General features: G+C 48.5%; 8 protein-coding genes across 8 annotated transcripts; 5 read left to right on the forward strand and 3 right to left on the reverse strand.

Annotated features, from left to right (window-relative positions):
- Positions 1-248: 248 nt before the first annotated feature.
- Positions 249-1,240, forward strand: N7496_012151 (RTA1 domain-containing protein; the record flags this gene model as incomplete). The annotated part of the gene is made up of 3 exons (XM_056705064.1): positions 249-520; positions 597-985; positions 1,044-1,240. The coding sequence occupies 3 exons, from the start codon at positions 249-251 to the stop codon at positions 1,238-1,240; spliced, it is 858 nt and encodes a 285-aa protein (XP_056551024.1).
- A 648-nt stretch (positions 1,241-1,888) lies between these two features.
- Positions 1,889-3,581, reverse strand: N7496_012152 (uncharacterized protein; the record flags this gene model as incomplete). The annotated part of the gene is made up of 3 exons (XM_056705065.1): positions 1,889-2,555; positions 2,613-2,981; positions 3,040-3,581. 3 exons carry the CDS (start codon positions 3,579-3,581, stop codon positions 1,889-1,891), a joined length of 1,578 nt encoding a protein of 525 aa, XP_056551025.1.
- A 481-nt stretch (positions 3,582-4,062) lies between these two features.
- Positions 4,063-5,914, forward strand: N7496_012153 (uncharacterized protein; the record flags this gene model as incomplete). The annotated part of the gene is made up of 7 exons (XM_056705066.1): positions 4,063-4,503; positions 4,567-4,978; positions 5,038-5,136; positions 5,190-5,284; positions 5,326-5,436; positions 5,492-5,651; positions 5,721-5,914. 7 exons carry the CDS (start codon positions 4,063-4,065, stop codon positions 5,912-5,914), a joined length of 1,512 nt encoding a protein of 503 aa, XP_056551026.1.
- A 217-nt stretch (positions 5,915-6,131) lies between these two features.
- On the reverse strand, positions 6,132-8,356 carry rglB (polysaccharide lyase family 4 protein; the record flags this gene model as incomplete). Its single annotated transcript, XM_056705067.1, has 3 exons — positions 6,132-6,410; positions 6,482-7,420; positions 7,544-8,356. The coding sequence occupies 3 exons, from the start codon at positions 8,354-8,356 to the stop codon at positions 6,132-6,134; spliced, it is 2,031 nt and encodes a 676-aa protein (XP_056551027.1).
- Positions 8,357-9,953: 1,597 nt separating this feature from the next.
- Positions 9,954-11,536, forward strand: N7496_012155 (uncharacterized protein; the record flags this gene model as incomplete). Its single annotated transcript, XM_056705068.1, has 3 exons — positions 9,954-10,253; positions 10,322-11,323; positions 11,393-11,536. 3 exons carry the CDS (start codon positions 9,954-9,956, stop codon positions 11,534-11,536), a joined length of 1,446 nt encoding a protein of 481 aa, XP_056551028.1.
- Positions 11,537-16,054: 4,518 nt separating this feature from the next.
- On the forward strand, positions 16,055-17,661 carry cpdS (uncharacterized protein; the record flags this gene model as incomplete). The annotated part of the gene is made up of 4 exons (XM_056705069.1): positions 16,055-16,234; positions 16,285-16,705; positions 16,761-17,483; positions 17,561-17,661. 4 exons carry the CDS (start codon positions 16,055-16,057, stop codon positions 17,659-17,661), a joined length of 1,425 nt encoding a protein of 474 aa, XP_056551029.1.
- A 596-nt stretch (positions 17,662-18,257) lies between these two features.
- Positions 18,258-18,928, forward strand: N7496_012157 (GNAT family N-acetyltransferase; the record flags this gene model as incomplete). Its single annotated transcript, XM_056705070.1, has 2 exons — positions 18,258-18,406; positions 18,466-18,928. 2 exons carry the CDS (start codon positions 18,258-18,260, stop codon positions 18,926-18,928), a joined length of 612 nt encoding a protein of 203 aa, XP_056551030.1.
- Positions 18,929-19,059: 131 nt separating this feature from the next.
- On the reverse strand, positions 19,060-19,611 carry N7496_012158 (uncharacterized protein; the record flags this gene model as incomplete). The annotated part of the gene is made up of 2 exons (XM_056705071.1): positions 19,060-19,423; positions 19,478-19,611. 2 exons carry the CDS (start codon positions 19,609-19,611, stop codon positions 19,060-19,062), a joined length of 498 nt encoding a protein of 165 aa, XP_056551031.1.
- Positions 19,612-20,847: the final 1,236 nt, after the last annotated feature.

Genomic DNA, 20,847 nt, shown 5'->3' on the forward strand with positions numbered 1-20,847 from the left:
TCGAGGCAAGCGCTAGTGATAGTGTTTCCAGGGTAGCATTTGGAATACGTAACTTGTTCACCTTGAATATGCTGCTCAATTCGGTTGCCTGAACCTGCAACTGTGGCTCGACAGTGTTTGGAAAGTGATACGAAGTCTTTTAATAAGTATATAAAACCAGAGGACCCAGAGGACCAAGATGGCCACGACGAATTTCTTTGCGATTCCATCAATCCCTCGTTGAAATTCAATTCCGATCGTCAGCCATCATGTCGAACGACACACAAGCTTATGTTCCATGCACGTTACAAACATGCCTAATGTCCGATGCCATGATTCACTATCGACCGAATGTGGGTGCAAATACCTTTTTCCTGGCAGTATTTGCAATTCTACTTGTTGCCCAGATTATTTTGAGCAGTCGCTATAAGACCTGGAGCTATCTTGTGGGTATGGGCGGAGGCCTTGTGCTTGAAATAACTGGTTACGCGGGTCGACTTCAACTACACGCTGACCCATTCTCGTTTAACAACTTTGTACAGTAAGTTTACTGTATGCATTGCTAGTACACGCAATGCCCAAACCTGACGGTAAATATGTACTGATCTGATTAACAGATACCTCGTCTGTTTGACAATTGCCCCGGCCTTTATCAGCGCTGTGATTTACCTTTGTTTCTATCGGATTATCAATATCTATGATTCTTCGCTCTCGAGAATCAAACCCAAAGCATTCGCAGTTATTTTCATCACAAGTGACATTTTGTGTCTGGTTCTCCAGGCTGCAGGAGGAGCAATCACGGCGACTACGGGTGGAACAAGTCAACAAGCAAAATCTATGCAGGATACCGGTGTCAACATTATGATTGCTGGTCTGGCTCTTCAAGTTGTTTCACTTTTGGTTTTCCTTGGGTGTGCACTGGACTATACGTGGCGTGTTAGCCGTAACGGCCTTTTCCCAACTTCGCCTGCGATGCAAGGTAAGCGCTGGAAATGGTTTTTGATCAGTGAGTGCCCCAAGAAAGCCAAGGATTACAACCATTGCTAAGATTTGTTTCATGTCAGGCCTGTTAGTTGCGACTATCGCGATATTTATTCGCTCCGTGTTCCGAGTTGCGGAGCTTCGGGATGGGTTCCAAAGCAAGCTGGCTGGTAATGAGGTTGCCTTCATGATCCTCGAAGGAGCGATGATCCTTATCACGACAATGTGTTTGACTGTGTTCCACCCGGGTTACTGTCTTGGTGTTTCATGGAAAGCATAATCTGCCCTAGTCTAGCCTGCCAAGGCTCTGCCTATAGACATTGGTGAATGCGAGGGCCAGCATCGATGCTAATATCGAGAACGTCCATTGGCTAGCCCGTAGGCACTAATTCGGTCGAGAAATCTCATGCTCTGAATGGATGCGTCCTTCAAATGCTTTGCCCTGACCTCCAAACTTCATTTCACATCTAATTCATGTACCACGAGCTGATAATTTTACTTTGAGGCTCTGCTTAATTACAACTAGAGGCGAGCCAGAAAAGACAACGTTCCGAATCCTAGCACCTAAGATTTCCAATAAAGAAGATGGTCTAATCGAGTCTAAAATACGCACAAAGACAGGAATCTAGACTACTGAGTTCTCTCCGAGGTGACGTGGGTTGTCAGTGAAAGAATTGACATTGCGTCTATACGGATGGCTACGACGGCATTCGCTGGTATGCTAGAAGTTATGGCCGCCTCTCAATGCGCTTCTTGAAGCATCCTAGAGTGAATATGCCGGCCCGCTGAGCTAAATCGCACCGGTACAGGTTGATAAGAATAGTCATGTTTCCTTTTCCTATTTCCATAATCTTTGCTAACTCGCGCATTAGACTGTTTCAGAAAATCAGAAATTCTATCCGCAAGCATAGCAGATATCAATGACCTTCTAGTCCACAACTTTAGTTTCCGCCATGACCGGCTGATCCTGAATACCCCACTCAATGTTCGTATAACCATGAGCTGTCAGATAGTCCTTCCAGTCCTGGTCGCCATGATCCAGAATTTTATTACTGTCCTGAAGAACGAACCACGCCAGACAAGCCCCCAGCATGGCAAATCCTGATCCTATCAGAAACACAGCTTGAGTACCATGGAGTTCATCATTCCCCCAGCTGGCTAGAATAGGCTTGAATACTTGGGTTCCAATAGCAGCACCAGCCTTGCTCCAAGCCGCAGCCATACCCACTCCATGGCCACGGAGGGCAGTGGGAAAGCTCTCACTCGCAGTGAGAACAATAGTAGCACCTGGGCCAACCTCGCCAAGAGTAAGGAAGACGCCATACAAGACAATGAAGAGAGGCAGTTTCGTTTGAATTGGCCCCAGCGCGCCACCCAGGATAAAGCCAAGAATGGCTTGAAGAAAGAATCCCAGTGCCATGGTGCGCCTACGACCAATTCGATCGGACAATATACCTCCAATGAATGCCCCCGGAATGTAGAAGCAATTTATCAATGTTCCCCACGCCATGGTAAGGGCAAGGGAAGACGAAGGGTTCACTCTACCCACGATGGTCGAAGAGAAAAGCCCGAACGGATACGAGATGTAGTTGTAGCTAAAATGCCAGACCTGGTCAGCCCGGAATATCTGCTGTGATAAGGGAAACACTCACATGAACCAAGAACCACACACCCCGAGCAATGACCTCCAGTATTTTTTGATCGCTAGCCAGTATGGGATTGGCTGCTTTTTCATTGAGCTCTTACGATATGCAGAGCTGACGACCATTCGATACCGAAACCAGAAGATCGAAAGAGGGGCGATGGCACCCATTGCCAGAGATACACGCCACACAGCTTCATAGTGCCTAACTTGCTGGTGGAAGCAAAGAAGTAGTATCAATGGCACCAATGCACCAAAAGCAAATCCTAGCGACGCTGAAAGATCTCCAATCATGGCGAAAATAAAGCCCCTACGCTTGCGCACACCGGGAGCTTCGTCGGTTGCTTCTGCTGCACCTGCACCGGCGACGGGGTACTCTCTAAAAAGTTGTTAGGTGAGGAATTATATTATGTTGAGCTTTGGGAAAGTAAGCTTACCCCCCTGCACCAACTCCTGCAATGCCTCTGGCGATAATCAACATCCAGAACATCCCGTCATCAGTGAGACCGCTGGCACCTGCACTGAGTGCGATACCGAGGACCAAAATGGTGGTTGTAAGCACGGCACCCGTTTTCCGACCTAGCTTGTCCGAGATATATCCAAATGATAGCATCCCGATGATCATGCCGACCATGAAAGCATTTGATAGGCGAGCCGCGACCGCGGTCGTTAGAGATTGTGGATAGATGACTTCCATTAATAATTCTATGTTACCGATGATAGATGCATTGAAGCCGTCCGAGCCAATGGCCAGACCGCTGAAGACGACCATCATTACCATGGACATTCGGGAGTATCCCCGACCGGATTCTTCAAGTGTAGCATCTGGTTTGATTGCATTGGGAGTCTCTGCATTTGGGATTGTTGCGTTTCGGGAGTCTGGTTCCTTCGATGGGGTTGGTTTGGGCTCAGCTACCTCTGCCGTTGCGAGCTTTTGTATATGCGGCTCAGGCACTTCGACTACCGCAGGTTCGCTCATCTTGTTGCTAGGTTTATTCCTAATATGTTTTTATTACAGACTTCAAGAAGGGGCCGATTCGCACTTTATACCGGGCCATATCACCGGCACTCCGCGTGGACTGTACTTCTCGGATATATGGTATGGATTTGGTCAAGATTGCCCATGATTATCGAACCAATCAATTGGTGTGCGGGGTTAAGTATATCAGAAATCTGCAACTGGCGTGGACACTGAGACGGGCGAGGCGCTAGATAGGTTGGAATCTAAAGCTAGCGGGCCCCACGGACTCACTAACAAGCCACTCAGGGAGTCCACCCGTCCAGGACGGGACGGGCGGGGAAGGTAAGAACGAGATAGCACTGAATAGGCACTGATTTTCCAAGTTAGCTATCGGCTGTTTAGATGAATCTGCCGAGGCGCCGGATTCAAAAGCTGGGATTGTTGAAACTGTCCTCTTTTCTCCTCCGCTGAACTTATTCATTCGCGTCGACTGAACACCATGTCGAAGCAACTGCCGAGCACCCAAAGAGATGTGGAGGCTCTTATCCGTCCCTCAAAATGCCCCGAGGGTAATCGGTTTAATGTGAGGAATTTGGCACAGTTTATTGCTACCGCAGGTTTGCTAGCCACTGGGTACCGGTACCTTTGGCTCCCATGGGCGCATCCGATTAACTATCGTATTGGAGCTTCCAATGGCGAAGCAACCAGCAGAGAAAATCGGTTGGAAGACTTTCAACAATGTGCCATTAAGAACCTTTTAGATACCGGCTTGCCCTTCTTAGAGAACGCATCTCCAATCACAACCTCCGATTTCCAGGAGCGTCGAGACCGGCTAGCGCAAGCGCTGGTGGCCGAGGACGTTGATGCCTTCGTAGTGGAGCCTGGATACACCTTTAAATACTATGGCAATGTGAGCCAGCCAGAATGGGAAGTTTGGGAGGTCAGTCATTGCCAGAGATTGAGATGCACCAGCGTACCGTTTGAAGATGCTGATTAAAACTAGCCAGAAGAGCGTCCCTTCCTGATGGTTGTTCGTCCAGTCCTGGACCAGACCACAGGCCAAGTAAAGGCAAACACGACATTTCTCTGCCCGTCATTTGAAGCCGAACGAGCGCGGTTGTTAGGCATGCCGTTCACGGAAGATATTCAAATTGTCCCATGGGAGGAGCATTGGGATCCGTACGATACACTTCACCAGTCCGACGTGTTTCTTGGCGTCAGTCGTGTGCCACGATTGATGGTCGACGAGGAAATGCGAGACTTCATCCAACGGGGCCTTGGGTCAGGGGGCTTTGATGTAGTCGGGTTGCGCGGTCGTGTCGAAGAGGTCCGACAGATTAAAACTGCCCGCGAGATCGAGATTCTGCGTGCAGTCAACACGGGTACCGTCGAAGCTGTGAGGCAGATGAGGAAATGTAAGCTAAAGAAGCCCCCAGAAACAGACTTGAGAGTTCATTCCTTACTAAATCATCAGGTCTCTATCCCGGGTTGACCGAGAATGAAATAGCCACCGTGCTTGATAATGCACTGCGAGCAGCTGGCATGGAGCCATTCTTCGACATTGTACTCTTTGGTTCGCCATGACCTGCCAATGAGAAATATGATGACTTTACTAACTTGTTAAAGATGAGAATGCATCAAACCCGCATGGTGGAACAGACGGGGAAAAGGTTCTAGAGGCAGAAACCTTTGTTCTAATTGACGTCGGGTTGGTCTGCCTAGTATTCCGAACTCCATATTCAATATCTGATTCATCTGGCAGGGCTCATCTTTACGGGTATTCCTCGGATATCTGTCGTACTTTCTTCCCCCTTTCCTTGAAAAGCCGGCGGAAGATGCAACTTTATCCCCAAAATTGAAGGAGAAGCTCAAGGTACGTCGAAATTTCTCTGGGAGCGGTTCGAATACTAAGTTAAGAGCTCATATAGGTTTGGGATATTGTGTTCGAAGCCCAAACCCAATCAATCCACCAGATGAGAGAAAACTCGACAGCGGCCAGTGTCGATATTGCTGCTCGCCAAGTGATCACTGAAGCTGGATATGGCGGAACATTCACGCATAGAGTCGGTCATGGAATTGGAATTAAAGGTATGGAGGTTTCACTTTTGTTTCTATCATCCTCGATTTCATGTGAACACAATTTGACTCGCTGAATAGCCCACGAAAGTCCATATCTTAACAAAGGCAATCATGGTACTCTTCTCAAAACAGGGATGACGTTCACATCGGAGCCCGGTATCTACTTGGTTGATAAGTTTGGCGTGCGACACGAGGATATACTGCTTGTCCAGGGAAATGAAGAGCCACAACTTCTGACGGGAACCCGAGCTCAAGGGCCTTGGGATCCCTGAAGACCAGGAGCAAAGCCTGCGAGTCAAACTCTCTAGGGGCCGTGGAATATATGAATTGGTAGCGCGGCACTTTAATAACCACTGCTCTGTTGATTCCAGTTCAAGGAGAAGTATCTACGCACAGGAATTCGAGAGAACAGAGATTTGTTGATGATCAAAGCCATGTAGCCGTGCTCTAGATACAGTTTGGAAGAATAGAAAAGCAATGTATCACACATCATTTCACTTCCAGTCGCAGTGCATCATATTGCACATACACTGTCGCTGGCAAGATTGCAGTCTCCGTATCGGTCGCGTTGTAAGGGAGGTGCAGCCGCAGCACGTTGTCTCCCTCGTGAAGCCAACTGGCAGGGAAGGACATGCGAGAGCCAACTTGGTAGCAGCTCACAGCAGACCGAACGATGCAGCTGCTGGATTGGTTGAAGCCAATTACCAATGTTAGAGGGTCGGAGTGGCCGTTAATATAACTCTCAAGAGACAGGTTGTTGTACGGTTCCTAGCAAGTGATCCGTCAGTTTGAGCGCGAGACAAGAATAAAAGGAAATACGATTGCTCATTGAAACTTACCACAGGGTTCCAGACATCTGTATTTCCAGCGGCGGTCTTTGCGCCAGCCAGCTGTACTGTCAGAGTAGCGGTCTTCTTTTGACGTAGTTGCTTTGCGTTCAGTGTGAAGTGGATATTCCAGTCGTGGGTGGTATCGTACTCCACATGTGAGTTCGATGGAGTAGGACCGAACACTGACCAGTGAACAGTGTTAAGGTCTACAGCGGGGTCACTCTTCCCGATGGTGTAGTTAATGCCGTCGGGGAAGTCATTGGTCCAATCATAAGCACCCCAGTAGATCAGGTACTCTGGGGGCTGGAGGGGATGGGTGGTGTCCTTTGCATGGCCATGACGGAATTCTCCCGAAGACTTGTCCGGAATTCCAAGACGCCAGACCTCAGTTCCCGCCGATTCTTCCACCCAAGTATCGCGGACTGTGGTTGATTTTCCTCTACGAACAACGACATCGTCACGAACGAAATCACCAAAGATTCCTTCCGCGTAGATAGTAAGACGATACGTTCCTTCCTTGACACGATCCAGGGTAAAGCTCCCGTCAGATTCGATATCAACCCAGTATTGATAAGCATCAGGGACGGCGCTGTTGTCTTGGTGATAAACACCATTGGCACTCAGAATCGCAATAGGCCGGACAGCACCCTTGGGGAGTTTTACGGTTCCACGAACACTTCCTCGCTGACTCGAGGGGACATAGCCCACGACGTGTTTGGCGATGGAGTCATAGAACGCAGCATTCCAGTCGGGCTTGGCCAGATCCAAGGCTTCGGCTCTTAGTTGATTCAGCGATTGGGATCCCTTGCCACCATTGAACAAGTAGAACTGAGGTCCGAAGGTTCGGTCGAACCCATTTGTGATATTGGGTGTTCCCTCGCCATGATGGTTCGAAACAAGGTAGTTGTAGACGATGCCGTCCACAGTCAAGTCCGAGTGGATTGGGCCCTATGATGTGTTAGATTCTAAACCAACTGAATAAAACGATGGACCTACTCCATAGTACGTATCCTATCCCAGACACTGTCAGCCAAGCTCAATGGTTTTTCATGATTTCGGATAATAACTCACCTTGGTGTTCATGACAAGCCACGCTCCATACGTCGTGCCAGATGAGTTGGACCCATCGGCGTACATCCCGTGGACGCTATTGTTTCTCCAAGCTAGTGATACGTTAGTGAACGGTCCAATTAAATCGAAGGCAAAATGGCAGGTAGCGTGCTTACGGTTTGAAAAGGTGTATTTAGTGAAATATTCCGAGAACTGCGTGTAGTAGGCATCGGTTGGGGTGTTGTTGAAGGACCAAGTTGCATCCTGGACGACGACTTCATGGCTAACGGCGTCCTTGCTCGGAAGAGGGGCGGTTTGAACTTCGCTGGAAGTCAAATGGGTCCACAAGGCCGTGTTTGGACGGAACAGAGTTCGAAGCTCTTGCAAATTGCGAAGGTACGGTGTTGTCTCGTTGTAATAGGCCAGCCGGCTAAACATGTGGAGGCCAGTCTCTCCATCACGCAAGAACCAGTACTGCTGGAATTGCTGACCCGTCGGGGTGTATGTGTCATTTAGAATCAAGCCAGCGTACTTGGTTCCCGTGGAATCCACTCCCTGTACAACTTCCGTGGACGGAGTGGTGGCACCCGCGGTGTAGAAACCGGAAGGGATACAGTAACAATCCAAGTACGGACCTATACCCGTGGAGCCTGATTGGGGGCCCAGCAGATCCTGGCCATCGAGGGAAAGATCAACGATCTGGCCTGCAGTTCTGCTCAGAACAGCCGTGAGACGATCATTGGCGACAGTGATGGTCGTGTCATTTTGTGAAACGTGGAGTGCGGCCGATGCAAGACCAACTCCTGTAAGGAGAACAGTCAAAAGTGTCGCCATGTTCCCCGAACAAGTTCCTTCTTGCTTGCCCACGCAGACAGGGTGAACGAAAGCCCGACATCTCGACGAAGTGCGGTGTGCTTTATGTCTAGTATAACCCCGGGCCCTGATACGCCGAACGGCCAACGTCGAGAAAGTTCAGACGCTTGATTGAAGACTCGCGTCAACGATTCATTTATGTAAATCCACCAATCATTCGTTGCCAATGGACGCCAGTGGATGAAAAACATGGGGGTGGATGAGTCTTGGCATGCGGGGGTCGAGCTCGTTTAAGGAGTAATGGAGATGTTCATCAGCCACGAGTCAGTGGACGAGGTCTTGGAAGGTCCGGCACCAGGGGAACCGCAGTGGATAATTGACGATCTCGGCCATTTTTGACCCGACTGGCGAAGAATTTCTGAATTCTGGAGTCTAATTCTCTAGAATATGTGAAGAGGCTCGTGTGCCGAGGAAGTCGCACGGAATTTCCAGGGCGAGTTTTGCGAGAACTGGCTGTGCATTTTGAACAAGGATCTGATGGGACCGGATCAATTGATTCGGTAGGGCTTTTCCGGTGGAAAGTAAATGGACCAAGACAGAACAAAAAAGGAGTAGACAAGGGTATCCTCTTGCAGGTTGTCGACTTTGCCAAGGAGACGACGGGCGACGAGGTAGACTCCAAGCGGACCCATATTGATGCCCCAGGCACTAATAACCATTCTCAGGCATACAGGCATTATCAGGCACCAACACCCCCCACATCCACCTCCGATGATTCTGAGACTCCGGGTATGCTCCGTCCTCCTCCACAACAAACAGGACCCCCGGCTTTTGGATTCGGGAAAGGGTCAGCTACTCGCGCGCTCCTTCTATTCATCCAGTTGAGGGTTATTTATCTCAAAAGATATTTACAGCTTTGCAGGACTTCAACGAAACGCGCTCGCTATTCTAGAGTGTTCGCAGCTCTTCTCGTGGATGAATCGCCAGTGTCCAGGCTTGGTCATCCCGAAACTATATGTATTTGATACCGTGACCAGAATATCACTTCTACCATGTATAGCCGAGTCGACCCTGGTCAGCCCGCGACCGGTGGGGGCTTCAGTTATTTACATTGATGCGAAGATGTTGCTTCGGAACCCATCCCGGAGGATGCCGTAGATCGGCCGGGGTCAGCTCCGAAACTCCCTTTCTCCTTGCCGAGCGGCATCTACACCTCGAGACACAGCGAATCAGAAGCCTAGATTCAGGATGATGATGGTCGAGACGGGCATTGAAATCGCGGAATTTGTGATGAACGGCGCCGAGGGATAGAGGCGTCCGCAGAGAGCATCCAATCACAGACGCAACAAGAACGAGCTCCACGGCGTCAGTGCCACACACCCCATCAACACCCCGTGAAATGATCCAGAAAATGCCCCATGGGGTACGGGGTGTATAAGGGTCCACCGGAGGATGTTCTGCCATTTAAAAACCCAAGACTAGACCCTCTTGCCTTGTCTCTTCACAGGAGCAAAGATCATATTTCAACTTTGACTCTTACAGAGCTGGGACGCTTTTCAAGATATCGAATCATTGTTTCATATCCTCTACGACCACTGGTAATCTTGGATCCGAAGCCATGTCGGGAGCCACTTTGGGCCAGAATAACAAGGCCACCAACTCGGAGACTTCGGTTCATCTCGAGGATGTGTCCCCAAGCCCACCCATCCACTCATCCGAGGATGGCGATTGTCCAACTCAATCGCTGCAGGATCCTCGGAACTGGCCTCGGTGGAAGAAAAATGCTCAGATTCTCATGGTTGCCTTCCATTCATGCGTGTCAACATTCATGGCAGCAGGAATTATCCCAGCCTATGACATGTTCGCTGAGCAATATGGGGTTACAGTACCCGATGCAAGCTACCTCACTTCGTTCCAGGTATGTGACGCATTGCAGCAGCGCAAGGTGATATGGAAAGGGGCTAACTGGTACGGGTAACCAAATAGATTCTACTTCTAGGTCTTGCCCCCCTTCTTTGGAACCCCGTCACCGCCGTCTACGGTCGTTATCATATCAGCATGTTTTCAGTCTTGGGCAGTATGGTCTGCAATATTGGCGGCGCCAGATGCACTACCTATGGAGGACAAATGGCCACTCGGGTTCTGACTGCGTTCTTGATCTCTCCTCCTATCGGAAACGGTAGTGGTGTCGTCACTGATCTGTGCGAACCTGAGAAACGCGCTCAGAAGCTGGGATGGTGGACATTGATGACCACCATTGGAACACCATTGGGACCTTTCCTCATGGGTTTCGTTACTAAACACCTTGGAATCCAATGGATCTTTTGGATTTTTGCCATCATCAACTTCTGCCAGTTCCTTGTGTACGTTGCTATCGGTGACGAAACAATCTACAATCCCGAAAATGAACGCAAGCGGTCGGGGTTCTTCGGAAAGCTCATTCCCCGCAAGATAACCTCTCACTCATTGAGCCCACGAGACTTCGTGGCACCATTTTCCCTGGCCATGACTCCACGTGTCTTGATTGCGGCCTGTGCTCATGCAATTACTTTCTGCTATGGCAATATTGCCATGATCGTGGAGATGCCCATTGCATTTGGAGAGAAATTCCACTTCGATGCGCAGCAGATTGGCCTACAGTTCATTGCAATCATTATCGGATGTGTCCTTGGTGAACAGGTCAGTGGACCAATGTGTGACTGGTTTTTGAAGCGTGTCCGTCAGTCACGAGGCTACTCGTGTCCTGCCGATCGCCTCTGGCTGTCTTATATCGCCTTTGGCACCATCTATGCTGGTCTTTTGACCTGGGGATTCCAACTTCAACACGCTACAACTTGGAATGTAACGCCGTGTGTTGGTGCTGCCATTGCTAGCTTTGGCAACCAAATGCAGACCACAATTTTGACCACCTTTGCCGTGGAGAGTCAAAAGGAGCGCTCTGCTGAAGTTGGCGTGTTCGTCAATGTCTGCCGACAGATTTATGGATTTGTAAGTTTCGAATTGCACTAAAATCCCCTCCCACATATCTTCGAACTTTTGCTTACAGCCTCTGATTAGATTGGACCCTTTTACCTCCCACATATGTTTACAGCATTAGGGTTCGGTGGTGCAGCGGGGGTTATGGTCGCTATTGTTGGTGGGTGTGCGATGATTCCGATCATTGCTGTTCAATTTGTGGCAACTAGATCTGCCAAGCATTAGAGACTTGCATTCACGTCATATAGAGACAAGCGGCGTTGGCTGCTAGATGAAGTTACAATATTATTCATCCTAACAGACGAGGTTTTCTAATTGTCTCCCAATTGTAATAATGCTTGTGCTTGTGCTGAGGTCCCAGAAATGTTCGGTGTTACTGCTCAGGTTTTCAAAATGTCGGAAACCAAGTGGCTCGGGGGACACTATTCATAACATTACTAGAAAAGATTACTCGGAACACTATTCAACCATGACATGTCTTGGAAATCAGGAAACTCAAATCCATCCATCATAGCTGCATGCATCCCTTCTCCGAAGGGCAGTTCATTCATGGTATGAGCAACGTTGGAGCCGAGATCATGGCCAGAAGCTGTCTCAGCCGGTGGTTGCCCTTCGGAAACAACTTGCTCATAGAGAATCTCGAGCGCTGCCACACAACGCCTGGCCGACGTGCTGTGACTTTGATATTTGCGAAGTATTTCAAGTGCACAATTCCATGAGCGAGTAATAGACGGTTCTGAAATTTCGGCGAGAATTGCGGGAGAAAGTCGCCCAGCGATCAACACGGTGGCCGCGGTGTATATGTCTAGGTGTTATAATCAATGGTCAATGCTATCTTGTCTCAGATTAGAAGGAGGGCGAGGGAAGTCTCTTACATAGTATGTTATACCACCATGCAGGGAGAGGGCCACCGGTACCGTCGGATGGAACATGTGTATAGATGAGCTCAATTGATTCTTGTGCTACCTTGACGCAGATGACAGAGCACTGGAGGGCAACCCTGCGTGGAAAAGAATCATTTATTGAGATCATCGAGTTCGTTGTGAAATTATCTCGTGCAGCACAGTATTTTGCACTATCGGATACGGTTAACAAGAACCTCTGACGGTAATTCACTGCCTCACGATATGGAATACTCACAGTGTTGGCCGGAAGAGCAGCATGCGTACGTGTAAAAACCTGCGTATCACCCCTTGTCAGCATCTCGAAGCACAAACAGGGCTTGTTCTCGCTTACCTTGCGTGTAAGACTATCCCCTGACGAAAGAATATGGGATTGTCTTGCGCGTTTATCGACGAGTCTCCTCGCAGATGCACTGGAAGGCTTCTGGTCCAGCGCGTAAGGGAGCGATCCAATTCAAATATTGTTCGCTCTCCTTCTCCAGCGGTATTGTTAAAGTAAAAATCGTGGATATCATCTGCGCTTTCGTCTGGAACAGGCTTATACAAACTGAGAAGAACGTCGTTCATTATTTCGTACAATTCCAGAGTTTTTGCGTAGAAGACCATCATGGATGGCCGTTCTGCAGGCTGGCTCGGCTCGGCAAGACTTGAAGCAGAGATAAATTCATCATCCACTGAGATTGGTAACGGGACAGAACCGCTAGAATATTTTGATATCATAGCCGGTCGTCCAAAAGTCATGGATATAACGCTAAATGCAACTATGAGATCCAGTCAATGAAAAAGATACGAGTAACATACCGGTCCATCAGTACACAGCCGTGCCATAATTTCCGAGCCAATTGTCGCTCACTTGGGGTACGGAGATTAGCAATTGTTTGAGGTAGATGAATACCTAAACTTTGGGCGTTGCGAATGGAAAGTCCCGTACAAATCCAGCATTGATGCGAATAATCTGTGCTTTGTAGGTATTGTGCCATCAACAGAAGGCACTGAATCAACCCGGCAGACCCTGTATCCCAGAGATTGAATTGCAGGAGCCCTTTGGCACGCGAGAAATACGCATCAGCGGATGTCTCTCGCTCCTCGGGGGCGATAAAATCGGCCAATTTACTGGCTAGTGCAAATATCACATTGAACGTGCACATCACCATGTTCTCGTCGTAATGCAAGGGATCCCCGCGCCATATTTTAGCGTATTCCATTTTCATGTGAGCACTGTCCACGAATGGATAGAGAGGGAAGACGTAGTCCCAGTATACCTCCATCAATCTATCGGCCATTCTTCGAGGAGGGAGAACATAATCCGGTGCTGCTGAGAGAGTTCGTTGGCTGCGTTGTCCTGTCAAGAGGCTGGAGTGAAGAGCAATGTCGGGAGCTGAAGGCCGTCTGTCTGGGGACGATACTCTTCTGTCGACTGCAGTCTTAATTTGACGCATAAAGCCAGCTGCACTGGAGGTACCGAAAAAGCCTTGGCTGGCACGCCCTTCTTCGACCGCACCCATCATGGCATTGACTCCATCTCTCATGCTACCACCGTCATCGTTTTGCCCCGGGTTTCCTCGAGTTACACTGCCCCGAGAGCGATGACCGAACGGATCCTGGCATTGCGTTGACCGTGAAGATTCAATGGGCGTCCCAGAATGGGTAGTCGTTGGCGAAAGGGATGATAAGCCTGCGTGCTACTTGGACATGAGCCGAGTGTAGGATGTGAAGTGGAGATTTACGCACGATTGTTTGACTTGAGCCGAATGCTCGTTCGGAATTTTGAGGGCTTTCCAGCTGCTTGATGCGATCTTCCAAGTTGGAGATATACCTACCGATCAGCTCGAGTTAGTCCGGCCAATCATAGGGAAGTGTTTCAGGGATGCAATCAATGTACGTTTGTGTTGCTCGCTTCTTCTCTAGTTCCCCGGTATAGACACACTGGCTTCCTCGTTCCGGCCTCCTGCTACAAGGTCCACATACTGTGTCGCATTGATAGCGTTAATGCGGGTTGAATCCCGGATGGGAATTGTCGTTCGGCACCTACCGGGCTGGACCCCGTCACATCTTACCTTTCTCCCTCGACACTCATCACAAGCGACCGAGATTTTTCGCCGTTTTACTCTCTCGTTGGACTCGTTGGCCAGACTCTTCATTCTTCAGCGTCGTAGTGACTTTTGAGTTGGATTTTGGCAAGATTCCCGAGCCAAGCGCAGTTGGCGGTTGAGCTCGGGACGCGATCCGAGCCAAGTCCAACTCGGAGGCGAAGCGCGGGAATTGCCCGTGGAGACGTTGATTATTGGCTACTCTTGTGGACGCGGAACATTTCCGCAAAAGTAGAGTTGGTAGTGACGTTTTAACATGCCAATAGCCTCCAAGAAGATATCTTTTTCATTGTTGGTTGATTACATATCTAACCCCCAGCGCCGCTATTTCAAGCTTTATTTGTCGGAATGATCGTAGTAGCCCCCAGAGGCCAATATAGAGAGCAAGCAACAGGAGATACCGAAAGGTTAAAAGGGAGAGGCCAGAAGGATGCTGTGTCTCTGATGACCGACCTGTGCTAGGCATACCTAAAAATGTGCATATATGGAAGTGGAGGAAGTTGTTGTCCCTCGATTCAATAAGTGCCCAGAAACCGTTTCAAGCGCACACGTTGAAGGTGGAAGAAAATTCCATTTCAATAACTCTATGATAAGCAATTATTCCCCCGGCTATTTAGTCTTGCTCGTAGGTGCTGGGTGGGAATAATATTTCAATAAGACATCGATCTGAGAAGGGTGGAATAAGGTGGACTAAGTCCGTTTTGCGTGGGATATTTGTGGATATTTCATGATCCCTTTCTTGGTGGAGATACTAGGACACCTGTCGCTCGTATTTGGATTTCGCATTTGATCAGACCGTATATCTCAGTAGTATACTAGTCAAATGAGAAAAGGGTGAAGAAAGTTGCATATGCTAAATAACGGCGTTCAAAAACAATAGCCAACGGCTACCTAGCGGAAGTCAACCCATCATTGGCATGGAGATGGTTTAATGCACGATTGATCACGATAAGCCCGTTGGTCAATGAAAATGTCTATCCAATGAATACGCTGTTTCGGATGTCTTCGCATTGACCAGGTTTTTCTCAGCCATCTCTTCCACAACGGCATCAAGGGCGCTAACGGATGATAGTAAACATTTCCGTAGATCCTATTAGATCCCATTTCGAACACTTCTAATGCACGATTGTGCAATAATCCACCACAGATGGGATCGAATCGGAGTCGTATGGAGTCCGGGACTGTGCTGCTGCCTGAAAAGGACTCCGTCGGGGGTTAAGCCTCTCCACATCGTGATCACTTAAATTTCGAACTATTACGCCATTCTGTCTATGTCACCTTCCTAGTTTCCCTTGGCGACGTTGCAGTCAAATTATTCCCCTATGATACCCCGCTTGAAGCACCCAATCGGTTTTATCACAGCGGATAGTACCGCCAGGGTCCGGAGCTGATTTGGCAATGGTTTTTGGACTCCGTGCTCATCTTCGATTTTGAGAGAACGAGCCTAGCGCTCATGGTCCTCGTAAATGACAATGGATAGAAATACATATAAGTCCCACACGGTGGCACTGCCGTGGCTTTCAGTTCAAGCCCACGCCAAGCCTCGGTTGAGATCTTGAAAATGCTTATTCTGGCCCCATTAACCTTGTTAGTGGCCACGGTCGCAGCCTTGCAGAATCCTCATCGAAAGGCCCCTTCGATCAAACCTTTCACTAGGTCTGTTCACAAGAGAAGTAGTGCAGCGAAGTCGGGGCATCAGTATTTGAACAACAACACACAGAGTGAGTGTTAGATAACCTGGAGCGCCCTGAATGAAACAAATTGCAAAGTCTAAGCCGACCTCAGAATACGTGGTCGATGGGGCGCACTTTCCACAAGTCCCTTTTGATATCGGCGAAAGTTACGCGGGCCTCTTGTCCAATGCTCCCCACGGGGAGTCCAGCCTATTCTTCTGGTTCTTCCCTTCTACAAATCCAGATGCGAAAAAAGAGGTGAGTGGTTATCGATATGTTACAATTAACAAACTTATGTTGCATCCTAGATAACGATCTGGCTTAATGGAGGCCCTGGCTGTAGCTCTCTGGATGGCTTACTACAAGAGAATGGACCGTTCCTCTGGCAGTCGGGGACATACAAGCCGGTCCGAAACCCCTACTCATGGTCCAACCTGACCAACATAGTCTACGTCGACCAGCCAGCTGGTACTGGACTATCACCTGGACCGGCTACCGTTCAGAACGAGATCGACGTGTCAAACCAATTCAATGATTTCTGGAAGAGATTCATTCAAACTTTTAGTATGCAAGGATACAAAGTTTACATCACGGGTGAAAGCTATGCCGGGCAATATATCCCGTATCTAGCCTCCGGGATGCTGGACCAGAATGATAAGACTCATTTTAACCTCAAGGGCATACAAATCAATGATCCGTCCATAAACGAAGATAATGTCTTGATATACGGTTCGTCCTGCAATAACAAAATATCTTTCCCGAGCTGACTGGACTTGCATTCCAGCTCCTGCCGTCCCTGCTCTGAACTACTTCTCCACCGTCTTCTCACTGAACAATACTTTCATGACGGAAATCAACAAGCGAGCAGATGAGTGTGGCTACAACCAGTTCCTGGACAAAGCGTTGACCTTCCCCCCGCCTAGGGATTTCCCGACCGCACCGGATCCCAGTCAACATGGATGCGATGTTTGGGACCAGATCATCAAAGCCGCTACCTACATTAACCCGTGCTTCAACATTTATCACCTTACAGACTTTTGTCCGTTCTTGTGGGACGAAATGGGTTTCCCGTCTCTAGCTGGCGGCCCTAATGACTACTTCAACCAGTCTGCTGTCCAGAAAGCCTTACACGTTCCCCCTACCAACTATGCTGTCTGTGGTGGAAATATTTTCCCCAATGGTGATGGATCAGTGCCTAGTGCTCTCGGCCCACTTCCCAGTGTGATTGAGCGCACTAATAATGTCCTCATTGGTCATGGTTGGTATGATTATCTACTGTTTATGAATGGAACCCTGGCGACTATCCAGAACATGACGTGGAATGGACACCAGGGGTTCCAGAAGCCTCCGGTTGAGCCATTGCTGGTCCCATACACAGCTGCCTTGAACGCAATCGCAAATGGCAACGGACAGACCCCTTTCACTGCTGACGCAGGGGCCGGAATCCTGGGGACAGCTCATACCGAACGTGGATTAACGTTCAGTACCGTATATGGATCTGGACACGGTAAGAATGATGCTACCAGAACCTCTCAATTTGTCAATGACTTCAATATCTTGTAACTAATTGGCTTGCCCACACAGAAATTCCCCAATACGCCCCCGGTGCTGCTTACAGGCAACTTGAGTTCTTACTTGGCCGGATCAAAAGTCTACAGGACCCGGGTCCCTTTACAACCAAGTGAGAAGCTTGTACATTGGGCCGGGCCCTAGCTTTAGTTGCATATCAGTGAGATGGTTGTCAACTGAATGCTTCAGCGAGTAGACTGTAGCCCTGGTCATACCCAATTGTACAGTGCAATATACTAATATACTCTGCTGGGTGGGAAGATTTCATATCCATTATGCTTACAAATAAGAGTGCGTTAACTCCTATTATGTTTTGTGTCGTAGAGTAATTGGAAAGTTTTTGCTGTGTTTTCATTGTGAGGGTCAATCGGCTGCCAAGTGTTGATAGCTCCGAAGAATAATATTTAGAGAATCGAGAAAACTTATATTGTGGTCAAAAATATGTCTGACCACTGACTTTGAACTCGGACCGAGCTCTTATAAGCATGCTTATGAATACCGATGGAAGTGGAAAATGCGGGCTCCAAAATTAGCCTAGCGGATAGCAGGGTGGTGAAATCTGACCAATCAATCAACACTGAGCGGGTATTTGCAAGATCGTCCCTTCCGTTTGCTGGATGCATCATATTTCACGAGATCGCCAGCCCCCGACCTTGAAAGTGCTACTGGTTCAAAGTTCAAAGTGTGTAACGCACCAAGACTTACTTCGAAGATGGAACTACCATATCAGCCAGTCTATGTGACAATTCCGTCAACCAACGATTCAATCGAGAGCGAGCGCCTTCTTCTGCGACCCATCTGTGACTTTGACGCTGCCGCACTGCTAGCGGTTCGAGGCCGACCGGAAGTGGCAAAGACAAAGTGAGTCGTTGAATACTCAACGCATGAAGCAGGTGACTGATCTGTAATTATAAAAATAGCTACCCCAAGGAGCCATTCAAGTCCATCGAGGAGACTCGTGAATGGATGTCCAGCAAAGTCTTTGCCAAGGGACCAGCAGACATCATCGGGCGCTCTTTTAATTACGCGATTCTGGATAAGTCGATCTCGGAACCAGAAAAGCAACTCATTGGCTATGTCAGCGTGAACACCCTGGATCCATGCCCTGAAATTGGATACTCTCTTCTTCCCGAGTCGTGGGGAAAGGGCTATGCCACAGAAGCATTACGAATGATGCTGTCAAAGTGGTGGGATCTCCCAAGAAGAGATATGGGCGAATTGAATGGGAGCGAGGAGAAGATATACGCTATTTGTGAGAAGCTGAATATCGGGAGCGTGACAGTCCTCCGTAAATGTGGGTTCGAGGTTGTCTCGGAGTTTTGCTTCGGGTCAGATGAGCTATTCATCTGGGCTTTGAAGAAGGCACAATTTATCCGGCATTAAGAAACTATCCGAGTCCTCTCAGACCGAAATACCCATCGACTTATTACGAGGAACATAGAACGCTAGTGTATATAATTGATGTTGGTTTAATAGTGGCTGTATGTCTAGCGATACAATTGGTGACAAGTTTCTCAGTTCAACAAAGCTCCACAATTGTTGCCCCCGCTGAAAATAACATCGTCTATCCAGACATGACCCGTAACTGAAGAGTCCTCAGAGTCACAGCTAGCAATAATGTTCAGAGTCTCCTCTGGCCTCCGCGGGGAATAGGTTCCGGTCACGGACATCCACTCGCCAAACGTGAACAGTTGTGAGGATGCAATTTGGCCTTTTGTCGCGTTGTGGCCCATATATACATAAAAGGCACAGTATTCGGAACCAGATGGCGATGGAACTTGGACGCTTGCGCTAAAGGTATACTTTGCGCGTGGCTGGAGATGCTTCAGAGACTGGGATATCGTGTTACCCCTGTTGCCCACGGCAGTCTGCAGATCGCTATCTGTGTATCAGCAGGATGATCATCTTTAGGAAAGAGAATTGTAAACTAACAGATAGTAATCCCCGCTATATGCGTTTGTGCCATTACTGACTTTTGCGACATTCACTGCCGAGGGGACCCACGGTGACAAGGATCCGGACTCGAATGATGGATTCACCACGGCATTGCAAGCACTAAGCGCCATTTTGCGCTTGAAATGGAAGGAGGTTGCTCAAACTAAAGCTTGTTGAGTTGACTGATAATAAAAGGTACGCCTCGCGAATCGAGTTGAATGGGAAAAACAGAACTCTTAAAGAGTAACGAGTCAATCTACCCGGGGGCCCAAACCTGATAAATCTGACAAGTCTGACTGAGACACGGAACATACGAGGTTGCGGGACCTGCCGCCATAGAGCCACTGAAGGCATTTGCTTGTTTCTTTTTGGTGCTTGGGCGGGAAGATCAAGGTTTGACGTATGGTACCTCAGCAGAGAACATGAAACTTATCCTGTTGAAATTCGCGGATACACTTTCCTGTCTAAGCAGATTCTGACTGTATCTTTTTACGTTGAGTCGCTCCATCGGTTTCCGTGTTGGAGCAACAGGATTGGTGTTGAGATTGGGTGTAGATGATGTTTTCTGGCATCTGTACTGTTGGCGTCATGGAAATTCTTGCGTAGAAGAAAGCCCAAAGATTGGGCGAAATGAATGATCGAGATTTTCAGAGCAACCCCAACCTTTCAAGTTCCCAAGGTTTTTAGGTTTGAGAGGGACTTGAACTGAAGATAAGCGAAAATCATCGCATTAGCTAGGAGACAACCAGACTCCCCAACCCGCGCATGAGGTAAAATCAATTAATCGTGCTAGTGATTAGACAGAGAAAAGAACTCCGGCTGTAGAATCTTTGAAATGGATCCATTTGGATCTATGATCAAAGATCGTCATCCCCTGCCCCAGTGACTAGGTGAGACGATATATATCTCAGCCTGGGCTATACTGTGAGCGCCGCGACGGGATGGATTACCTTGATAAATGATCTATTAGATCCGACCTAGGTAGTCCCCTTAGTGAGCAACTTTTGGTCCTTGAAGACGGTCTAAATTTCGGGCCTGAATGGTCTAGTATGAGGATCTCGACTATTATAGTTGCTGCCCGGTCGCTGGTTGCAATAATAATACTCTTGGAGGCGCTAAAAATAGGGGACCCGGTTTTGGTATGAAGGTCTCACATCCCGGTAATAATCAAGGACAAGCCGAGACTCTTATTCCACTTGCATTTGATTTTAGAGAATGGTCCAAGCACTTTCGTCAAGAAATAATAATAATAATAATCCATCGTTCGTTTGGTTGACCATGTAGAGTCACGTGGATGTTGGGCGCTTCGACGATTTTCGTCGGAGAAAAACAACATCAACTACAGTCTGCTACTGCAGCGCCTACGA

This window comes from Penicillium cataractarum (genome assembly GCF_028827025.1).
Source record: "Penicillium cataractarum strain IBT 29864 chromosome Unknown utg000009l, whole genome shotgun sequence".
NCBI lineage: Eukaryota > Fungi > Ascomycota > Eurotiomycetes > Eurotiales > Aspergillaceae > Penicillium > Penicillium cataractarum.